This window comes from Lampetra planeri, chromosome 22, assembly GCF_965212315.1.
Source record: "Lampetra planeri chromosome 22, kcLamPlan1.2.h2, whole genome shotgun sequence".
NCBI lineage: Eukaryota > Metazoa > Chordata > Hyperoartia > Petromyzontiformes > Petromyzontidae > Lampetra > Lampetra planeri.
Window position 1 is genome coordinate 212,782 of NC_136128.1, and position 18,482 is coordinate 231,263.

General features: G+C 49.0%; 1 protein-coding gene across 1 annotated transcript in view; it reads right to left on the minus strand.

Moving 5' to 3' along the window:
• PEX3 (peroxisomal biogenesis factor 3) overlaps positions 1-18,482 on the minus strand; it is a 62,062-nt gene that overhangs the window by 35,369 nt on the left and 8,211 nt on the right. Inside the window, exons 2-7 of the mRNA XM_078604200.1 lie at positions 12,803-12,934; positions 12,576-12,657; positions 11,766-11,809; positions 9,531-9,658; positions 6,515-6,581; positions 4,590-4,644 (exon numbers count right to left, since the gene is read on the minus strand). Coding sequence (XP_078460326.1) covers positions 4,590-4,644; positions 6,515-6,581; positions 9,531-9,658; positions 11,766-11,809; positions 12,576-12,657; positions 12,803-12,934 — 508 coding nt within the window. The remainder of the gene's footprint in view (positions 1-4,589; positions 4,645-6,514; positions 6,582-9,530; positions 9,659-11,765; positions 11,810-12,575; positions 12,658-12,802; positions 12,935-18,482) is intronic.

Consider the following 18,482-nt stretch of genomic DNA (forward strand, 5'->3'; position numbering starts at 1 on the left):
GACCGGGCGTGTGATGTGACCGTCGACTCGGGGAGGGAGGTGTCGCAGGCTGCTCCTCACGTGTTTCTACCTGCCCACCCCCAGGTGCCTCGGGCTTGACGGCTGCTAACCGTCGGGAGCCTGAACCCCGCGGCACGCACGGGTCCTCGGTGCCTGGCCGATGTCTTTCTGAACCGCTGGCACCACCGGACGTTCAACCGCGTCTGGTGCCGTACGACGGACCGGCAAGGCGGACTCGGGCTAGGTCTCAACAATTTTCATGAAGACGTTTTTTCTCTACACCGAGCTCGCCCGGTGTTCCCCTCTGCCGGGGTAATGTCCCGTTGTAGGGACGCTCGGAAGAAAAAGGGGACACTGCACGAGTCGAAAGAAAAAAAATTTTTTCCATTTATTTTCCTTTTTGCATACACATTGCTATTGTCACTCGCCGGTTTGTATATATTGTTCTATTGTCGCGGTGGCATTGGTTGAGGGTTGCGGATGGTAGTGTTCGCGTCGTGTTGTGTTGTTAGGTTAGTTGTTGTTCTTGTGGTTGTGTTGTGTTACGGGGCACACAGGGGGGTTTGTATATTTTTATAGCAGCCGGGTCGGCTGCGAGCTATGTGGTAGGGGGTGATGTAGTGGTGGTATTGACGTGCGCCGACTGTGACAGTGATGGATCACGGGGCGGCGCGGGGTGCGGGGTTGGGCACGCGTTGTGGGCGTGGTGTGGACGCGCGCGCCGGGAGTGACAGATGACGGGGCGGCGCGGAGTGAGTGGTGAGGCACGATGAGATGTGGGAAAAGAGGATCGTAGCCAGCGCCCGGCGATTGGTCGAATAAGTGGGTGCTCGCAGCGACGTCCGCAGGTGGGGTATAAAGGGGGACGCGCGAGAGCACTCGGGGAGAGTTACCCAGTTGAAGACCCGAAGACGGAGCTGAAGACCTAGTGCACCCGAGTAGCTCAGTGGCGTTAGTCGCCGAGTAGCTAAGTGGATGTTGGTCATCCGAGTAGCTCAGTGGCGTTAGTCGCCGAGTAGCTAAGTGGATGTTGGTCATCCGAGTAGCTCAGTGGCGTTAGTCGCCGAGTAGCTAAGTGGATGTTGGTCATCCGAGTAGCTCAGTGGGCGTTAGTCGCCAAGTAGCTAAGTGGGTGGTTGTCACCCGAGTACTAAGTGGATGTTGGTCATCCGAGTAGCCCAGTGGCGTTAGTCGCCGAGTAGCTAAGTGGATGTTGGTCATCCGAGTAGCTCAGTGGGCGTTAGTCGCCAAGTAGCTAAGTGGGTGTTTGTCACCCGAGTACTAAGTGGATGTTGGTCATCCGAGTAGCTCAGTGGGCGTTAGTCGCCAAGTAGCTAAGTGGGTGTTTGTCACCCGAGATACAAAGTAGGTGTTAGTCACCTGTAACCAAGTTTGATAAAATAAAGAGTGTGTTACCCGTGAAGTCGTCTCCCGCCGAGTTACTACATTACCTATGCAACAACGCACCCCACCCCGTTGACAACCTGGGACAGAACCGCGTCAATGCCGGTGTTGTTCGTGTCCGTATCAAGGACGAATGGCGCAGCAAAGTCGGGGTAGCAGAGGGGAGGGGCGTTCACCAAGGCATCGCGGAGCGCAACAAATGCAGCCTCCTCCCCCCAATGAAACTTCTGGCATTTAGCCGTCAAAGCGTGGAGTGTTTTTTCCGTACAAAGTGAATCCAGCCACTTCTCATCCCAACTCTTACGCGGCGGCATGTGTGACTCGACCAACATTCCTGACAACACAATCCCCCTGAAGTGCGGGTGACGCATGGGCAAGCACGGTGCCTTGCTGAATAATGGACATGTCTAACCCAGCATTGAGGACCTGGATGAAAGGTTCCCGGTCGTTGGACACGGGTTTGGGCTCCTACCAACGTCAATCCCCGAACAGCCTTATTGGAAGGTCCCAAGAAGATCCCCCCCGCAGTCGCCGCCCGATCGAGGGGCTTGCGCAAGCGTAAGGGGACCAACATTTGCGCGCCCGGGGGAATCCGCACCGCTTTAGACGCTAGCGCTTGCACGGTGACGTTGGCCGTGCACATCCGAGTGAGAGAGGGTAGAAATGCCAAACGACGACCCGATGGCAATTCAATGCACCCTTGGTCAATTAAAATCTTTACAGGCATTTTACCCAAGAAATCAGTCCTGAGCAAGTATGGAACAGCAAGGGACGAGGAGACGAGAATCTGACCGGTCAATTTAACGTCGCCAATACAGACCTGTGCTATTATATTGCCATTGATGCCCAATGAGCCACCGTTTGCGGCAAAGCACAACACTTCAACGGGGCATAGGCTACGGCATTTAGCGGGCAAAATATAATAAATTAGCTCTGAAATTATGGTCGCCGACGCCCCAGTATCGACGAACATCCTAAAATCGACCCCCTCGATGGAACCAATAATGACGGACGAACCCGTGGTCGCGGCAACAAACCTATGGGCCAGCTCCGACCACTGACCCGGTCGGAGCGGCCAGTCGCCCCGATCGCAATCCCAACCCCCCTTATTGATGTATAACGAAAACGAGAACCGGCGCAACGAGGTGAGTGAGGTGGATTCAGGGGCTGAGTGAGTGAGGTGTCGTGACTCGCCTTAGGTTGCAGCGGAGAGGATGGTCGGGCGGACGACCGCTGTGGCGTTGTCGTGGCGCTTGGCAACCCGACGAGACGTGGCCAGGCAGGCCACAGTTGATACAGACGGTGAGGCCGCGCTCCGGAAGAGGTGATGTCCTCCCCTGGTGTTGGAAGCCGTCCCATCGCGCCATACCGTCCCTCCTCCAACCTGGGTCGATGCGCAGGCTTGGGGTAGGCTCCGATTCCTCTGGCATACCCCGCACCTCACAAGGCATGGCACATGCCACCTGTCCCTTCTTCCGTTGCAAGAGGAAGTGTCCCTGGATGCACCTTTCAACTTTGAGGGAGCACAGGTAGTTGTCGTCGATGGCGTGGATGACGACTTGAAGGTCCCGCGCCAACGCCAGCAGCTTCTCGAGGACCTCCTGGTCGATCCTGCCTCCGCGCAGTAAACCGATGGCGCGTGTTGGACGGCGACCCGTAGATCGCCGCCATCTGTTTCAGCGCCTGCTGCAGCGTAGACCTGTCCCCCGGCGGGATGGTGACCAACGCCGCCAGGACATCGTCGTCCAGGGCGGTGGGAAGCGCCTTCAACGCCTCTGCCTCCGTCCATCCTGCCATCTCGCAGTTGGAGAGGAAGCGCCGCTGGGAGGCCGCCCAGCCGCCTCCAGCGGCTGAAAACTCTTTGAGGACGGGTAGACGACGTTGGAGAGATGGGACGTGCACCAGCGATCGCGGTGCAGCTTCGAACTTGGCGGGAACTCCACTCCGCTCCGCCAACAAGATGGCGGCCTATTCGTGGGCTGTGCCGCGGAGGCTCCCGATTGGCGGGAATCCTGGGCGGGAACCGCGGAGGCTCCTGGTTGGTGGAAAGATTTAGCGGGAACTTGAAAATTTTCTGCGGGAAACCCGGAAACATCGGCGGGAACTGCGGCCACGCGCGGCTCCGTCTCCCTCTCCTCCTCCGCCGACTCAACACGCTGGATCTCGTCCAGAATGGACGCCGCGACGTGGAGAAGCTCGGCGAGGCGGGAGTGTGCCGCCCGGAGAACCCTCCCCGATGGTGGTGAGCCGTCGTACAGCTGGACGGCGTGCTGCTCCACCGGCGGCGCATCTCCTCCCTCCTGCCCCTTTACCAGATAACCTATGGTGGTGGACCACCAGGCTAACTACTCTAACACTCTGAGTTAGCAACAACGGACCGGATTGGACCCCAACTCGGGTCCTGGTCCGTGTGTTGGAGACTCCTCTTCTGGCGTAGAACGTAGATTTCTTCATGAAGACAACAGCAGCCATTTCCACTGGGGACCCGGCTTTTTATCCTGTGTGGCGGGGCATGCTCCCCCCTAGCCACGACCCCCTTCTCGAACTCTCGAGGAGGTTCTCCACTGGACACGTGGTCCCCCCAGCCCCCCCTTTGGGGGTCCCCGGGTAGACACCTCGGGTCACGTGTCCTCCGGGGTCAACCAGAGTGCCATGGCCCCTTGCAAACCCGTTCTAAGGCCGGCACTCTCGCCCCCTATCCTGTAGGGGCTGGCACTGCACGTAGAGCGTGATGCCATTCCTTGACTGTCGGACAGTGCAGCCCGAGCCCTGCTCGGGCCAGTACTACATCCCCTCTCAGTGGTGTCCGTGGTGGCAATATTGCATGGCGTGCCTTTCCCAGGCTGGCCACACACGGCGACGTGCAGCCATGTCGCTACAATCGTAATAATCCTAATGTAAGTGTTTTAAAAAAAAAAAAACATTTCAGTAAATGTTTTGAGGTGCATTACTTTACTGTCGAATCCATCCAACTCGCATGGACCAGCACGGTGAAGTATGATAAATAAACCCCCGGGACCTGCACGGTGTGGAAAGGCACTCATCTGGCAATGGATTGACAAAGGGCTGTGTACATGTACAAGAAGACAAAAATATATTCATCATGGATACAACAAATGCAGATTAATTTAAAAGTGGTGGAATTGAGGTACGTGTGTGAGTTGGTGTACATGGGGAACCCGTACCTGCCAACAACAGACTGCACGGCGTGCTTCACCTCCGTGGTTAGCTCGCTCAGCCCTGGGGACACAAACAAAGGCCTCTCATCCCATTGGTAATCTAGTAACACACGACAAGCTCCCCACGCAGCAACATCTCATTCTGTACGATTGTATAATCTATAAACACCCGCTTGGCATCGAGCCATTCTGCATTTCATCTCATTATCCAGGAATTTGCCCTCCTAAACTTAAACAAGGATGGAAGAACACCAAACTGAAACCTTTTACAAGGAATCATGTGTGCATTAACCATAATACTTGTGGTCAGAATGAAAACAAAAAACATACTAATATATGCATTGTCTTTGAAACTGATTGGTCCACACCAGAGACAGTTTTCTTTGGAGCCTAGTCTCAAAACAGTGTTAGACCAGTATTAGACCAGAGGACGCCAAAAGGCTCACCAAAAGGCGTCCTCTGGTCTATCACCGTTTAGAGACCAGAGGCCGCCAAAAGGCAATTATATTTTAATTGCCAAAAGGCGTCCTCTGGTCTAACACCGTTTTGAGACTGGGCTCAAAAGAAAGCTGTCTCTGGTGTAGACCAATCAGTTTCAAAGACAATGCATATATTATCAGAGTAGGTTTGTTGTTTGCATTCTGACCACAAGTTTTGTGGTTAATGCAGACATGGTTCCTTGTAAAAGGTTTCGGTTTGGTGTTCTAACATCTAAATACCTGTTTTGTTGCCAGAAAAAAGGGAAAAACCTCTTCTCATATTTTGGTACTGGCAAAGGAGGTCCCATGATGAAAAAAGATGGAGAAGTTGTACACTTCATTTTGTTATCTTACACATTCAGCAAACAGCAGAAACGGAGGCTTGGTTTGTTTAAGCGTGGAAAAGGTTACTCCATGAGGTGTGCACCTATGTGTGAACACATGTGTGCGTGCACACCTCAGTGCACGTGTGTGTGCACACCCTAGTGCATGTGTGTGTGCGTTCGCTAACAGCACTTGCTCCGACAGTCTCTGCAGGTTATACGGGGGATCTTTGTGTGCATTCCCCAGCAGTTAGTGCGCTGCCCTGCGAACCTAGCGACCTGAGTTCGATTCATGCTCACAGCCAACACCAGTGATGATGATCTGAACCCGTCCTGGGTTTCTCCTAGGTCGACTCAGCCTTAAATAAGTACTTGGTGAGGTGTGTAAACATCACCGCTCGGGAGACAAAGGCGTCCGGGCATGGTGCTGGCCACCCAACCTCTCGTATGCCGTGCTTTTCTTCATAGGTGCTCGCTAACAGCACTTGCCCCAAGAGTCTGTGTGTACACCCCAGTGATGTAATGCGTTGAGTGCATTGTTGCTATTGTAAGCACTGCGCCCCTAACAAACTGCTGGAGTTCAGTGGACACATGCAAACACAATGATATTTTAATTGCCAAGTTAGTATCATTTTATTTGTGTGGGATAGAAGTGGTGTCCTGCAGCCATCTCCCTACCGGTGCTTTAATGCAAATAAAGAGTAACACGTTATCTTTGACGGATTTAGCGCGAAAGACAAGATCGCAAGGAGGCCAAGTGCAGTGGAAAAACTTGCAGACACAGCACTGTTCACATACGGTTCAAAGTTCAAACTTGGGCATTAGGTTCGTGTTAAACGGCGAGCCTATGCAGGCACTGCAAAATACATTTCTCGATGCACAAAACACAGGGACAGTGTCACAAGTGCTTCCTTGCCATCGTGTGCATAATCCGCATCACAGTTGGCTGATTAACATGAAGAGATGAACAGCAACATCTTCCTGGAAACTATGCAAGTGATTTTACAAATGTGTATTTATTTATTTTTAATAGATATATATATTATGTACTGTTAATAAAATAATGTAGCGAGACTGCTGGATGTTGTGTGCATGTGATGTGGCATCACAATGCAAGCGGTGCTCATACCATCCCCCAGCAGGTACTGGATGGAGGAGAGGTATCGCTGCTGTACCTCCATCGGGACACGAATGGCCTGGCGCAAGACAAACACAGTGGCATCACACCGCGCACTGCTCTCAACTCGCTCTACACGCAACTGAAGAAAACCCACATCTAGGCAACAAGTCTGTGTGGCATGTGCGTGCCACCGCAAGGCAACGGCCTTTTCCCGCGAGAGATGTAAACGCCATGTTTCCACGACCACTGCAAAGGAAGCCCACCACCCCCGTTTACGAGTGATTAACGCAGGCTTGGGTTGGAATGCCACAAGCAGCCTGTCCTGTGCAGACTGTGTGAGTACCAACCCGGGCTGCGTGGCCCACGCTTACCGATGCCGCGAGCCTCACTTTGCTAAGGGGGCTACACGCTTTCATCTGTGCTGCCCTCAGGACTGGTCAGTATCACAGAGGTAACGCAGAAGAGACAAACTGGCAAGGGCAACTTGAGATCCACCGGTTTTTTTTGCAGCTCTCGACACCGGATCTGATTTATTTTTTAGACCCACAACAAGAACAAAACAAACTATAATCTTTAACATGAAACAGGTCAACACAAGAAACATAAATATCATGAAAGATCACTTGCTTCTCCTTCCAGCTGACAGGGAGGAGGGAGAGGGAGAAGAAAAGAGGGGGGTGGGGGAAAAGGGAAAGAGGCACAGAGGGAGGGAATCAAACAAGCGAGGAAGGCATAGAAACACAATAAAACTGGGTCCGAGTCTGAATCCGTCAATGGTAGCAGCAGAAACCTTTGCGCCCCATTCTGCCCCTTAAGAGGCTCGAAGGTAATGGGGGCAGAAGTTGTTCTCCTCCCCGCAGCGCGAGGGGGGGCGGTGTAGTTGAGGGCAGGGTGGGGGGGCGTGAGGCCAGCACCCAGCGGACCGATTAATGGCACGGTGGACGGTCATGATCCAGATCCACCCCTGGGGCGGGGGGTCTCCCGCATGAGCACAACCGCCCGCTGGCGAGCGCGGCGGGTAAAGGGAGAGGGATAGAATTGGAGAACGTAGGTCATACGGGTTCTCCCACACAGCCTGGGCGAAGCTGGCGGCAGAGGGGGCAGATCGTGAGGGGCTCGTCGCACACGGGCACAGGAGGGCCAAGGGGGGGTTAGGCGGGGAGGCCCCACCCCCCCATCGCCCCACTAGGGGGAGAGAGAGGGCAGAGCCTAGTTTTTATTTTAAACACGAATGGAAATGGTTTAGAGACAGCAAATGATAACTGAAGCATAATACAAATAAAATGGCTTTTTCTTATATTTATGATCATTGTCCTCTACCCAGGAAAGGAGCAGTGCTGGGTCACGACAGGAATCGCAAGGCACAGCTCAAGTCCGATTTCTCATGGCTGTGCAAACATAGCGTCAGCGTAGGTATCGACAGAGGTAAAAACAAAATGCAATACAGATGATAATTGTTTTTTTACCCTTTTATCTGGCAACAAAACTGACACCTTTTTCACGAGGAGTCATGTTTGCATAGACCACAATACCTGCAGTCATAATGCAAACAAAAAACATAACTCTGATAATGTATGCACTGTCCTTGAAGTTGACTGGTCCACACCCGAGACATGTTTCCTTAGAGCCTAGTCTCACATGGTGTTGGACCAGATGACGCCAAGAGGCGCAAAAAAGGTGTCAATTTTGTTGCCAGATAAAAGGGTAAAAAAACAATTATCATATTTTTCTACTGGCAAATGAGGTTCCAATGGTGCAATACACATGTTGCACAATCAAAAGTGAAATATTTAGGTCCAAGGCAATGTCTATAGAAGACACTTGGCTAATGTTTTAATCGCTTCGGGACCAAAAGCCAGAAGCTCCAAAGTCCATATCATCAGCTTTTAAACCACAGCATGTACACAGTACTACGTGTGCCGCTGTGACTGACAAAAAAATTTCAATATATAGAGAACTGCAGAACTTGGCCAATTGTTGGTGTCAGATCACTGCCTGGCTGCTGCCTTCCAGCTCGTGTCCGCAGCTCCTCAGCGAATTTGAGATGCAATTTCCGTAAACGATGCTAAATAAAAAACAAAACAAACTTATCTCATACAAGAAGTAGATGTTCACACAGGTAATCGATTGCTATGCAAATCTGTTCCCATGGTTAAGCTGTCACATTCTGATAATAGGTTTTTCCCCTTTTTTTCTGGCAACAAAACAGGTGTTAAGATGTTAAAACACCAAACTGAAACCTTTTACAAGGAATCATGTCTGCCTTAACCACACATTCTGTACATCATTAGGTAAAGGTATTAAAGGGCTTGCACGAGGATGTAAGAAACGTAGTATCACAATCATCATTTTAAGGCATTCATGGTAGCACAGCTGTTAATATGATTCAAGGAGCATTCTGATGAGTGAAAAATAATGACAAATCGAGTTGGTGCATGTGTGCGGTGCTGGAGAGTCGCAGCAGTGTTAAGGGAGTGTCTCTGCAGTGCCTCCCTCACAGTGGTACAAATGACACTGTAACGTCTCTTAAATGGTCAAAGGGCAAGGCAGGTGCACTGGCATTTGAAATGATAAAGCTGGGTCTAATGCTCATCTGGGTAGGGCACACCTTAACAAGCCTGCGTTCTTATATCTGCAATCGTATGGAAAGAGGGAGCCATACTTGAAAGAGATGTATAAAACAAATGTCTTCCTTAGTGGCGTGCCAGGCAACGCGCAGGTAACAATTACATTTGGCACCAGGTTCCCTCTTGCATCACGGGAACGAGCGGACATCCTCTCGCTGGGAGCACACACAGCAGTCTACCCCCACACTCGTGTGGGTTCCAGGTGAACTCTGAGCGGGAGCTGCACGCCTCCTCACGTCTGCAATGTTGCGAAGTCCCGGCGCGTTCAGGTGCGAGATCCACAGTGCGTCACATGCGTGGGCGGTCCGTGGGACGTACGCACACTAACGATTATATTGTGAGAACTTCCATTCAGAGCTAAGGTTGTAGGAAGTCAGTGAGGTGTGTGTGTGCCCCACCTCTGGACCCCGCGTGCTGGAGATGGCGTTGTCCAAGTAGATGTAGCCTCCCACTACGTTGAGTTGCACTCTGAGCATCACCACCAGCATGCACGCTCCGTACACGGCCACCACGCTCCGTGCGAAGCCTGCACATCCCATGCCGCGTAAATGCACAATTATTTGGCTGCTAAAAATTTCCACGTAAGCCACTTCGTTGAGCTATCATTTATGGCCAGGTCTGCTTGTGAAAAAGAGTTAATAACTCAGTGGGGTTCATCTGGTAAATAAAATAATTTGTATAGGTTAGTTTAACCTCTTCACATGTGCATGAAGCCAAGCCAAAGCTGCCATGATTGAAATCATAGGAGATGCATTTATAGCTGCTATTTGTGGCTCTTCTTGTGTCTGAGCCAAATATAATATATATTTTTTACCTTTTGAAATATCTGATATGCATTGTCAATCTCTCCAGTGGCTACATCTGTTATTCCAAGCAGTATGCCGAGTATTACCCGAACACATGGACCCCCCTTATTAATTTGTGTGACTATTCGGCAATGCAATGCAAGGAAAACATGTCAGGAAGGCAGACAATATAGATGCAATGTCACAAAGCCCTATAACTGATTTCAAATACAGAGTCTCAATAGGCTACCCAAAACCTTTGGACGAATGAATACTCACTGCTGTTTATACCATTACCGCATTGCTAGAAGGAAACGGTGGTTTTAATTACACACAGAAGTGTACAGCATCGCACATACAGAAGCTCTCAGCCTTAGAAAGAGCATCAGCTCATAGGAACTGAATGCGTGGTTATTTGGTCGTATACACCACCAACTCAAGGAGTTATATATATAACAAAGAAGTTTGCATAGTCATATTTTATCATCTATTTGAATTTGTGGTATAAACCACAAAATTACCAGATTCAGTTCATTTGAGCTGGTGGTCTGGATAAGGCTGAGAGCTCGTATACATGCGATGCTGCACCCAGTGTGTTGTTAAATATACGTGTTTCCAGCTTGCACTAAACTTTTCTGTTGCGACCAGATTTCTTTCGTCATTAACATATTTGCAGAGCGTTGAACCTCTCCAGTAATGACTGGAGGAGCTCTTGGTTGTAATGCGGCCTTGTGGCTTGGTCCACTGCTAAATGCAAATCCAGCAAACCCTCGCTATGCGCGAGTTCTTGATTAGCGAGTTGTGCATAATCGCGAGTTATGAGGTGTATACTAATTGCTTATTCACGATACGCCAGACTCCCGTATTCGTGAGTGTATGCAGTGCCTAAAGACCACCGACACCGCGAAGTTGTACACAGAATGTTACTACATTGGAAATTGTCTGGGAAGATTAGGCATGCCCCCTCGGCTGCCCGCTTAGTCCTCAGTCTCACAGTAATCGCACTCTAAACTAGCTATTGTGCAATTTTACTTTATACGTACTTACAGTCGACTCATTTATACATTTTGGTATAAACGAGTCCACTGTGAGGTCCATTAAAAATAATGTAAATGCAATCAGGGAAAGTTGTAGCTAGTGCTGAGAGTGCTAAAATGATAACTGTGCAGCGTTATCAAGCACCTGCATATCCCGATGAGTCAATCCTCCTGTTTTCTTCACCATCACCACTACCTTCATAGTCAGCAAATTATCATCATCAAAGGTAAAACAAATACAGTTATTTATAATGTATTATTTATTGTAGTTATTGTTATTAAACATGTCCTCCTTATTTTCACTCATACCAGCAACTTAACCCCATTTTTTCCCATTGAAACAAGGTTTCTGCTTTTTGAGAATTCTACATTCGTAACCCTCACAGGATACAGAGGGCTTACTCTACATTATACTGTAAATGCTAATTCACTGCTTGATGAGGGACTCCCCAAAGCCTGTGGGGGCTTTCAGCGTTGTTAGACCATACTTCACCTCAGTGCGGAGTGTAGGTTGCAGGAGGGAAGCATAGACATGGGAGCATATACAGTACAACTAATTTTGCTGCCTGCCATCTAGTCCCCACTATACAGCCTTGCAAGCCCTGTGGCAACCTTTTTGTACATAGTGGTCAAGCTCAAATCTGCTGAGCTTCTGAGATCCGATAAGAATAGGTAATTCAGTCATATGCGCAGGATAATAATCACCCTCTGTTTTAAATGTATCAACCCCTTGCATTTACTGATAGGAGTGAACAGCACAATGCAGTGAATATTACATCAGAAGAGCTAAGTATTATATTGAAATACTCACTCAGAATCTTAAGATCTTCCCATATTTCCAGCTTGTTTGCAGGTCTTGGGGCACAGCAACAGTAGCACTCCATGTTACACACTCATCATCATCACCTGAACAACATACTTCACAAAACCGCACCATCATTCACCATACACGACCACCAATCACAAAGTTCACGCCACTTGCACGACACCGCTATACACAATCCTACAAAGTCGACCATTCAAAGCCCCACACACTCACTGTCCTGCGCAGTCCACATCACGCTCACCACACTGCACTCACCGTCACTTGCATGCCGCTCTCATGCACGCTACAGGGCTCAGGCTAAGCGCATTCTCACTCTTATGAAGATTGCTATGTTCAAAAAAGTGTTGCATAATTGTAAGACTTTCAAGAAAATGATTTGCTGCCCTCTTTTAAAGTATGGCAATAATACTAATTTGTGCTTGTGCTTAATTTACTTGGGAAAGTCTCACCGAGTCTCAAGACATTTCCACATGAGGGTCTTGCACTGGCATATTTGAGCCACTTCTGTATTTGGGAGTGTCTGCGTATGGAAGGAAACTAAAGTACCCGGAGAAAACCCATGCCAATGGATAACAAACAGTCTGTATACAGACATCTTCATGAACCCACTTCCTGCACTGTCATCACCTGGTTACCTCTAAACACAATGGGTGTGTGGGCATCACACATTTACATGACCCAACAATCCTTTCTTCTCAAGAGGTGGACGACAAGCTCACAACACCGCTACGCCCGGCTCTCAGCCGGGCAGAGAGAATCTCATGCACATTAGTGACTGTGGTGGGGGCAGCTTGCCTGGCGCGCAGGGCGGCCGTCAGGCTCTCACAGTCCAGCTGCTTCGTGATGTTGTCTCGCAGCGTGGGCAGCATAGACAGCACTGCAGAGATCACACGTCCACTGCCATTACACGAAGATGTGGCCCAAAAGGCAAGGAGCTCTGGTCTCGAAGGTCCGTTCCTAGGTTGCACATCCCAGTCTCTCCAACACACGAGATGTGGTGTGGCTCTGTAAGCTCTGCTCACCTGTCATGTTGCACGTGCGCTGGTTGCTCTCGAAGTGGTGCACACGGCGAGCGTGAGTGATGTACGCATCTGCCTCGCGCTCCTGCAGCTCCAAGAGCTTGCGGCGAGCCACCCGTGCCAGCACCAGAACACCTAGACACGTGGAACGTGCGGGCCCCATGCGCGCACACCGACGCACACACACACACACACAGCACAGCTCGGCCGAAACTCACCGACCTATGCCTAGCCACACAAGAGTTACATGCGGACAGACAAGTGTTTGCATTTACAGGCTTTCAGAGCAAGTGGTGTCAGCAGGTGTTGTTAAACAGAGGTCACCTTGAAAAAGAAGCAAAGCTGTTTCATGTGCCTCAATCGGTTTGTTTCACCTCCTGGTTAAATATAATATATAATAACAAACAGGCACCTATTGCCATATACGAGATGGCATGGACAATATCACGCCTGTTTATGTATTCCCATAACGAGTGGAAAGCTGGCTGAGTAGCCCTGCAATGGCTCTGGGCCATTCCAGCCCAGCTTGGGTCTGGCCCCACCACTCCAGGAGCAGCTTGCGGCACTGTGGGCTCAGCTCCTGCTGCTGCAAACCCCTGCCCCACCCCCCTCCCAACCCTCCAGTCAGACTGAACGATGGTAAAAACAAATGAAGAACTTTACTCAGGCCTGTGTTGAGTTGGGCAACTGCAAGAGAAAAAATATATACAGGAGACCCTTGAATATCGTGGGTTTATCGTTCGTGGTTTGGACTTATCGTGGGGAACCTCTTTGTACACCAATTAAATTATTGCGGAGGTTAGTTTTAGCGTTTCGCGGGTACGCTGTACACTTTAGTACAATATCACTCAAGGAGCTGGCGATGGCGTGGCTGACACCATGGTGCGGGGCGGGAGAGGAATGCGAGGCAGTTTTTTGTACCCGTAACTATGGGTGCTAAGCATAAACCAGCGGATAAGAGTAATAGTGTTGCTAAAAGGCAGTCATGACCTTAAGTGAACAAATAGAGTTGTTAGATAGGTTAGCTAGAGGAGAAAGTGCGGCATCTGTGGGCCGCCATTACAGAAGAAAACGAATCAACTGTGCAGTATATTGAAAACTGTGAAAAGAATATTCATAAGTGTCAAGGCAAATGCTCCTCAAAGTGTTAAAGTGGCATTGCAATCTTGTGACTATAGAATGCATGGAAAAGGCATTACATATTTGGATTGAAAGGCAAAAAAACAAGTATCATTGAGTGGCCCTGTGACACGTGCAAAAGCAATGCAGCTCTTCAAAAAACACGCACAATGAATCCGGCAGTTCAGCCAAGCCTGCCCCCCAGTTGAGCCAGCAAAGGCTGGTTAAATTTTTCAAACGGCGTTACGGCCTTCATAACGTCGAGTTCGCAGGCAAAGCAGCATCGGCAAATCATCACCCGGTGGAATTGAAAAAGTAAATCGAGAAAGGATATCGACCTGAGCAGGTCTTTAATGCAGATGAAACGGGATTATTTTGGAAAGAGGATGTGATCCCTACCTTCCTATCCAAACAAGAAAACCTGCTCTGGGTTATAAGGTGGCCAAGGACCACATCACGCTCCTGCCATGTGGCAACCCCGCAGGAGACTGCTTCACAAAGTCAATGATTTACAGATTGCGTAACCCTCGTGCCCTCAAAGGAAAGAACTACAATTAGCTCCCGGTATTCTAGCGATCCAATTGGGAAGCGTAGGTGACTGCAGCAATATTTACTGAATGTATAACCAATTGCTTCATTCATCAAGTCAAAAGATATATTGGCATCGAAAAACCTTGTATTTAAAATTCCTACTTATTTTAAACTAGCGGTAAGTACCCGGCGTTGCCCGGGCAAAAAAGACAGACACACACATCGACTTACAATGTACATGAGTTTAGCAGAAGAAGCAAAGAAGAGAATATTATTTGTCCGCACACAAACATTATGATTGTAATATTTGCCAGGTGATTATTTTGAAAATAGGTTTCTATCAATGTGATTTGACGCAATTACAAATATATCAACGCAGAGCAAGTTATTAATAAATTATTAGTTGTGAGCACACAAACGAAAATCGTGAACATTTGCAAGGTGATTATTAAAATACCAGGTTTCTGTGTACATGAGTTGAGCGAAAGAAGCAAGGAATAGATAAAATATTTGTCTGCACACAAACATTATTAATGTACATTCATTGTGCCTTTCGGTAAAGTCACGTAGAGAGAAAAATAATGAAAAGTGTAAAAAATGTCACACAATACCATACAAGAACAACAACCGCCATTCGGCACTAAGTGGCGGTGATGTCACCACGACGCTTGTGGCAGGCTATGTGCACCTTGAGGCCACGTGAAGTGTCGAACGCCTGCTGGCAGGATGTGACGGGGCAGACCCAGATGCGACAGGTCGACTGACTGAGACGACTGGCTGATGCACCACCTGTGCCCCCTACTGTGCCAACTTGCTGTGCTTTAGCTACCCAGCGCTCCACTCATTGTTGTGAGAGTCACTCCTCCGCCCTCCGCTGTTGGAGGACGACTGCCTCCAACTGGCCAGTAGGGTCCATCACGAGCCTCCTCTACAGAGGCCAATCTTGACAGCACTGGTAGCAGTCATCGGCAAGTCCACTCAGCTCCACATCCTCCTGTACCACATCACTCCATCTCTTCTCTAGACCGTTCCGCGCCCGTATAGCCCCCACGATCCGGCCGAACAAAAGCTGTTTAGGCATGCGGTGGCTGGGCATGCGGGCTACATGGCCCAGCCAACGCAGCCTTGCCTGCCGGATGAGCTCACCGATGGGACTTTGTCCACATCTTTAAAGGATTTGTGATCTCTTCACACAATCCAGCCTGGTTAGACCCAGGATGGATCGTAGGCAGGCCAGCCGAAATGTTTCTAACTGGTGAAGATGTTCCATTAGGGGGGTCCACGTTTCGCAAGCGTAGAGAAAGGAGGGAATGACTGTGGCCAAGAAGACCTGAAGCTTCGTGCGGAGCGACATACTAGGTAGCTTCCACACAGCATTATGCAACCGACGAAAAGACAATGCCGCTTGACTGATTCGGAGTGAGACCTCTGCTGTTAAACCGGAGCCGGTCATGAGCACACTGCCCAGGTATGGGCAACTCTCCACTCTCTCCACAACTGCCCCATCAGCAATTGGGAGTTGTGGGGATGGAGTGCCCGATGGTACAAAATACCCAGGCAGGTGCTAAGTTTTGGTGGGGCTGATGGCAAGGTCCCACCTCTTAGTGGCAAGCTCCAGGTTCAGCAGCAGCGCCTCCAACTCCTCGTCTGAGTGAGCAGCAATTACCAGATCATCGGCATACGTAACATGGTTGAGCAATAGGGAGCCATCCCTTGACCGCACCCGGGCATCGATCAGCCTCCCATTGTATCTGTACCAGATGGAAATTCCTCCAGTACAGCTATTGAAGGCTTCACGAACTACGTGGTAAAAATAGATGTAAAATAATGTGGGAGCCAGAGGACATTCCTGTCGCACCCCAAGGTGTACAGGGAATGGCTCCGACTCCCAGCCACGTAGCTTTACCCGGGCCTGCTCACCATCATGAAGGTCCTTAGTGATCGTGAGCAGAGGGTGAGGGACTCTGAAAGCACGCAGAACAACTCAGAGGGCAGGCATACTGATGGTATCATAGGCCTTGACCAGGTCAATAAAGCAGATATGTAGGTCTTGTTGGAATTCCCTACACCTCAGCTGTAGCAGACGGACAGAAAATATGGCATCTGTACAGGACCGCCCTTTCCTAAAACCGCATTAAAACTGCACAATACGATACACACCATGCTATACACACATAACCACGCACACAATACCATACATACCATGCTATAGACACAATAGCATACACACCATGCTATGCACACAACAGCAAACACCCAATGCCATACACACAATACTGTAAACACCAGACTATACACACCATGGTACACACACAATAGCCTACATAGCATGGTACACAAACAATACCAAACACACAACACTGTGTGTATGGTATTATGTGTATGGTATTGTGTGTATAGCATGGTGTGTATGGTATTGTGTGTAAAGTACGGTGTGTATGGTATTGTGTGTATGGTATTGTGTGTAAAGTACAGTGTGTATGGTAGTGTGTATGGTATTGTGTGTATAGCACGGTGTGTATAGCATGGTGTCTATGGTATTGTGTGTATACCATAGTGTGTATGGTATTGTGTGTATACCATGTGTATTGTAGTGTGTTTCTGGTATTGTGTGTACGTTAATGTGGTTAGCATGGTGTGTATGGCATTGTGTGTATGGTAGTGCGTGTATAGCATGGTGTGGATGGTATTGTGTATGCTATTCTGTGTATGCTATTGTGCATGCTATTGTGCATGGCATTGTGTGTATGGTAGTGCGTGTATAGCATGGTGTGGATGGTATTGTGTATGCTATTGTGTTGTATGCTATTGTATATGGTATTGTGTATGGTAGTGTGTGTATAGCATGGTGTGTATGGTAGTGTGTATGGTATTTTGTCTATAGTATGGTGTGTATGATATTGTGTGTACAGCATGGTGTGCATAGTAGGCAGAGGTCGCAAACGGGTTTTGATTCCTTACCCGTACCCGGCCGCACCAGGGTCGCAAACGGGTACCCGTACCCAGCCGGGTACGGGTACCCGTACCCTACCCGTACCCTACCCGATACCCGGCCGGGTACGGGTAACCGGGTATCGGGTAGGGTATCGGGTACCCGATTGCGACCTCTAGGATGAAGCCATGTTGCAGGCGCGGGTGGGTTGATTCTAGAAACTTGAATTGTGAGAAGAGACAAGACGTTGGGAAATGAGTGACAAACGGTTACTCCCAGTGACTCACGGCCTACCCGTACCCGGCAGCACCAGCGTCGCAAGCGGGTACCCGTACCCGGCCGGGTGGTTTATAGCAATACAGTATATAATTTAATGTTGGGTTTGTCTATGGCAGTATATAGTACGGTGTAGACTCGTGTGATGTAAGAGAATAAAGTTTAGATGGAAGCATATTATATATTTTTTACGACGTAGAATTGTAATGTATTACTTACTGTTAGTAACTCAGCTTATTGTAGAGTATATTTAGTATACTGATGATACTATGTAGTTCATACTTTAGTTGTTTACGTGGTGGTTTTAGTTACTGCAGCTACATACTATTAACACTCCTTCCCTTTATTAATGCTACCCCTATCCCCTCCCTTTGATGCTGCTAATCCTGCATAATGCACGGGAATAAGTAGTACTATTCACATACCTGCATTTCCCATATCCCCTCCCTTTGATGTTGCTAATCCTGCATAATACACGGGCATAAGAAGTACTAATCACATACCTGCATTTCCCATATCCCTTCCCTTTGATGCTGCTAATCTTGCATAATGCACGGGCATGAGTAGTACTAATCACATACCTGCATTTCCCATAAATATGCTAAATGCCTCTTGATATGCATATTCCTTTGTCAAGGCGCTCTTTTTCCCCCCTTCCAACCCAGCTTATATATATGCTTCTAGATTTGAAGCTTTCGTGACTGCAAGGATTCATATTCTTAGGTTTTTTCGGTAAAGTCACGTAGGTAAAACATTTTTTTTTTTACTTGATACAGCTGTCGTGGCTGTGACGGTTCCACCTGAAGACGGAAGCTTGTGTTGCCT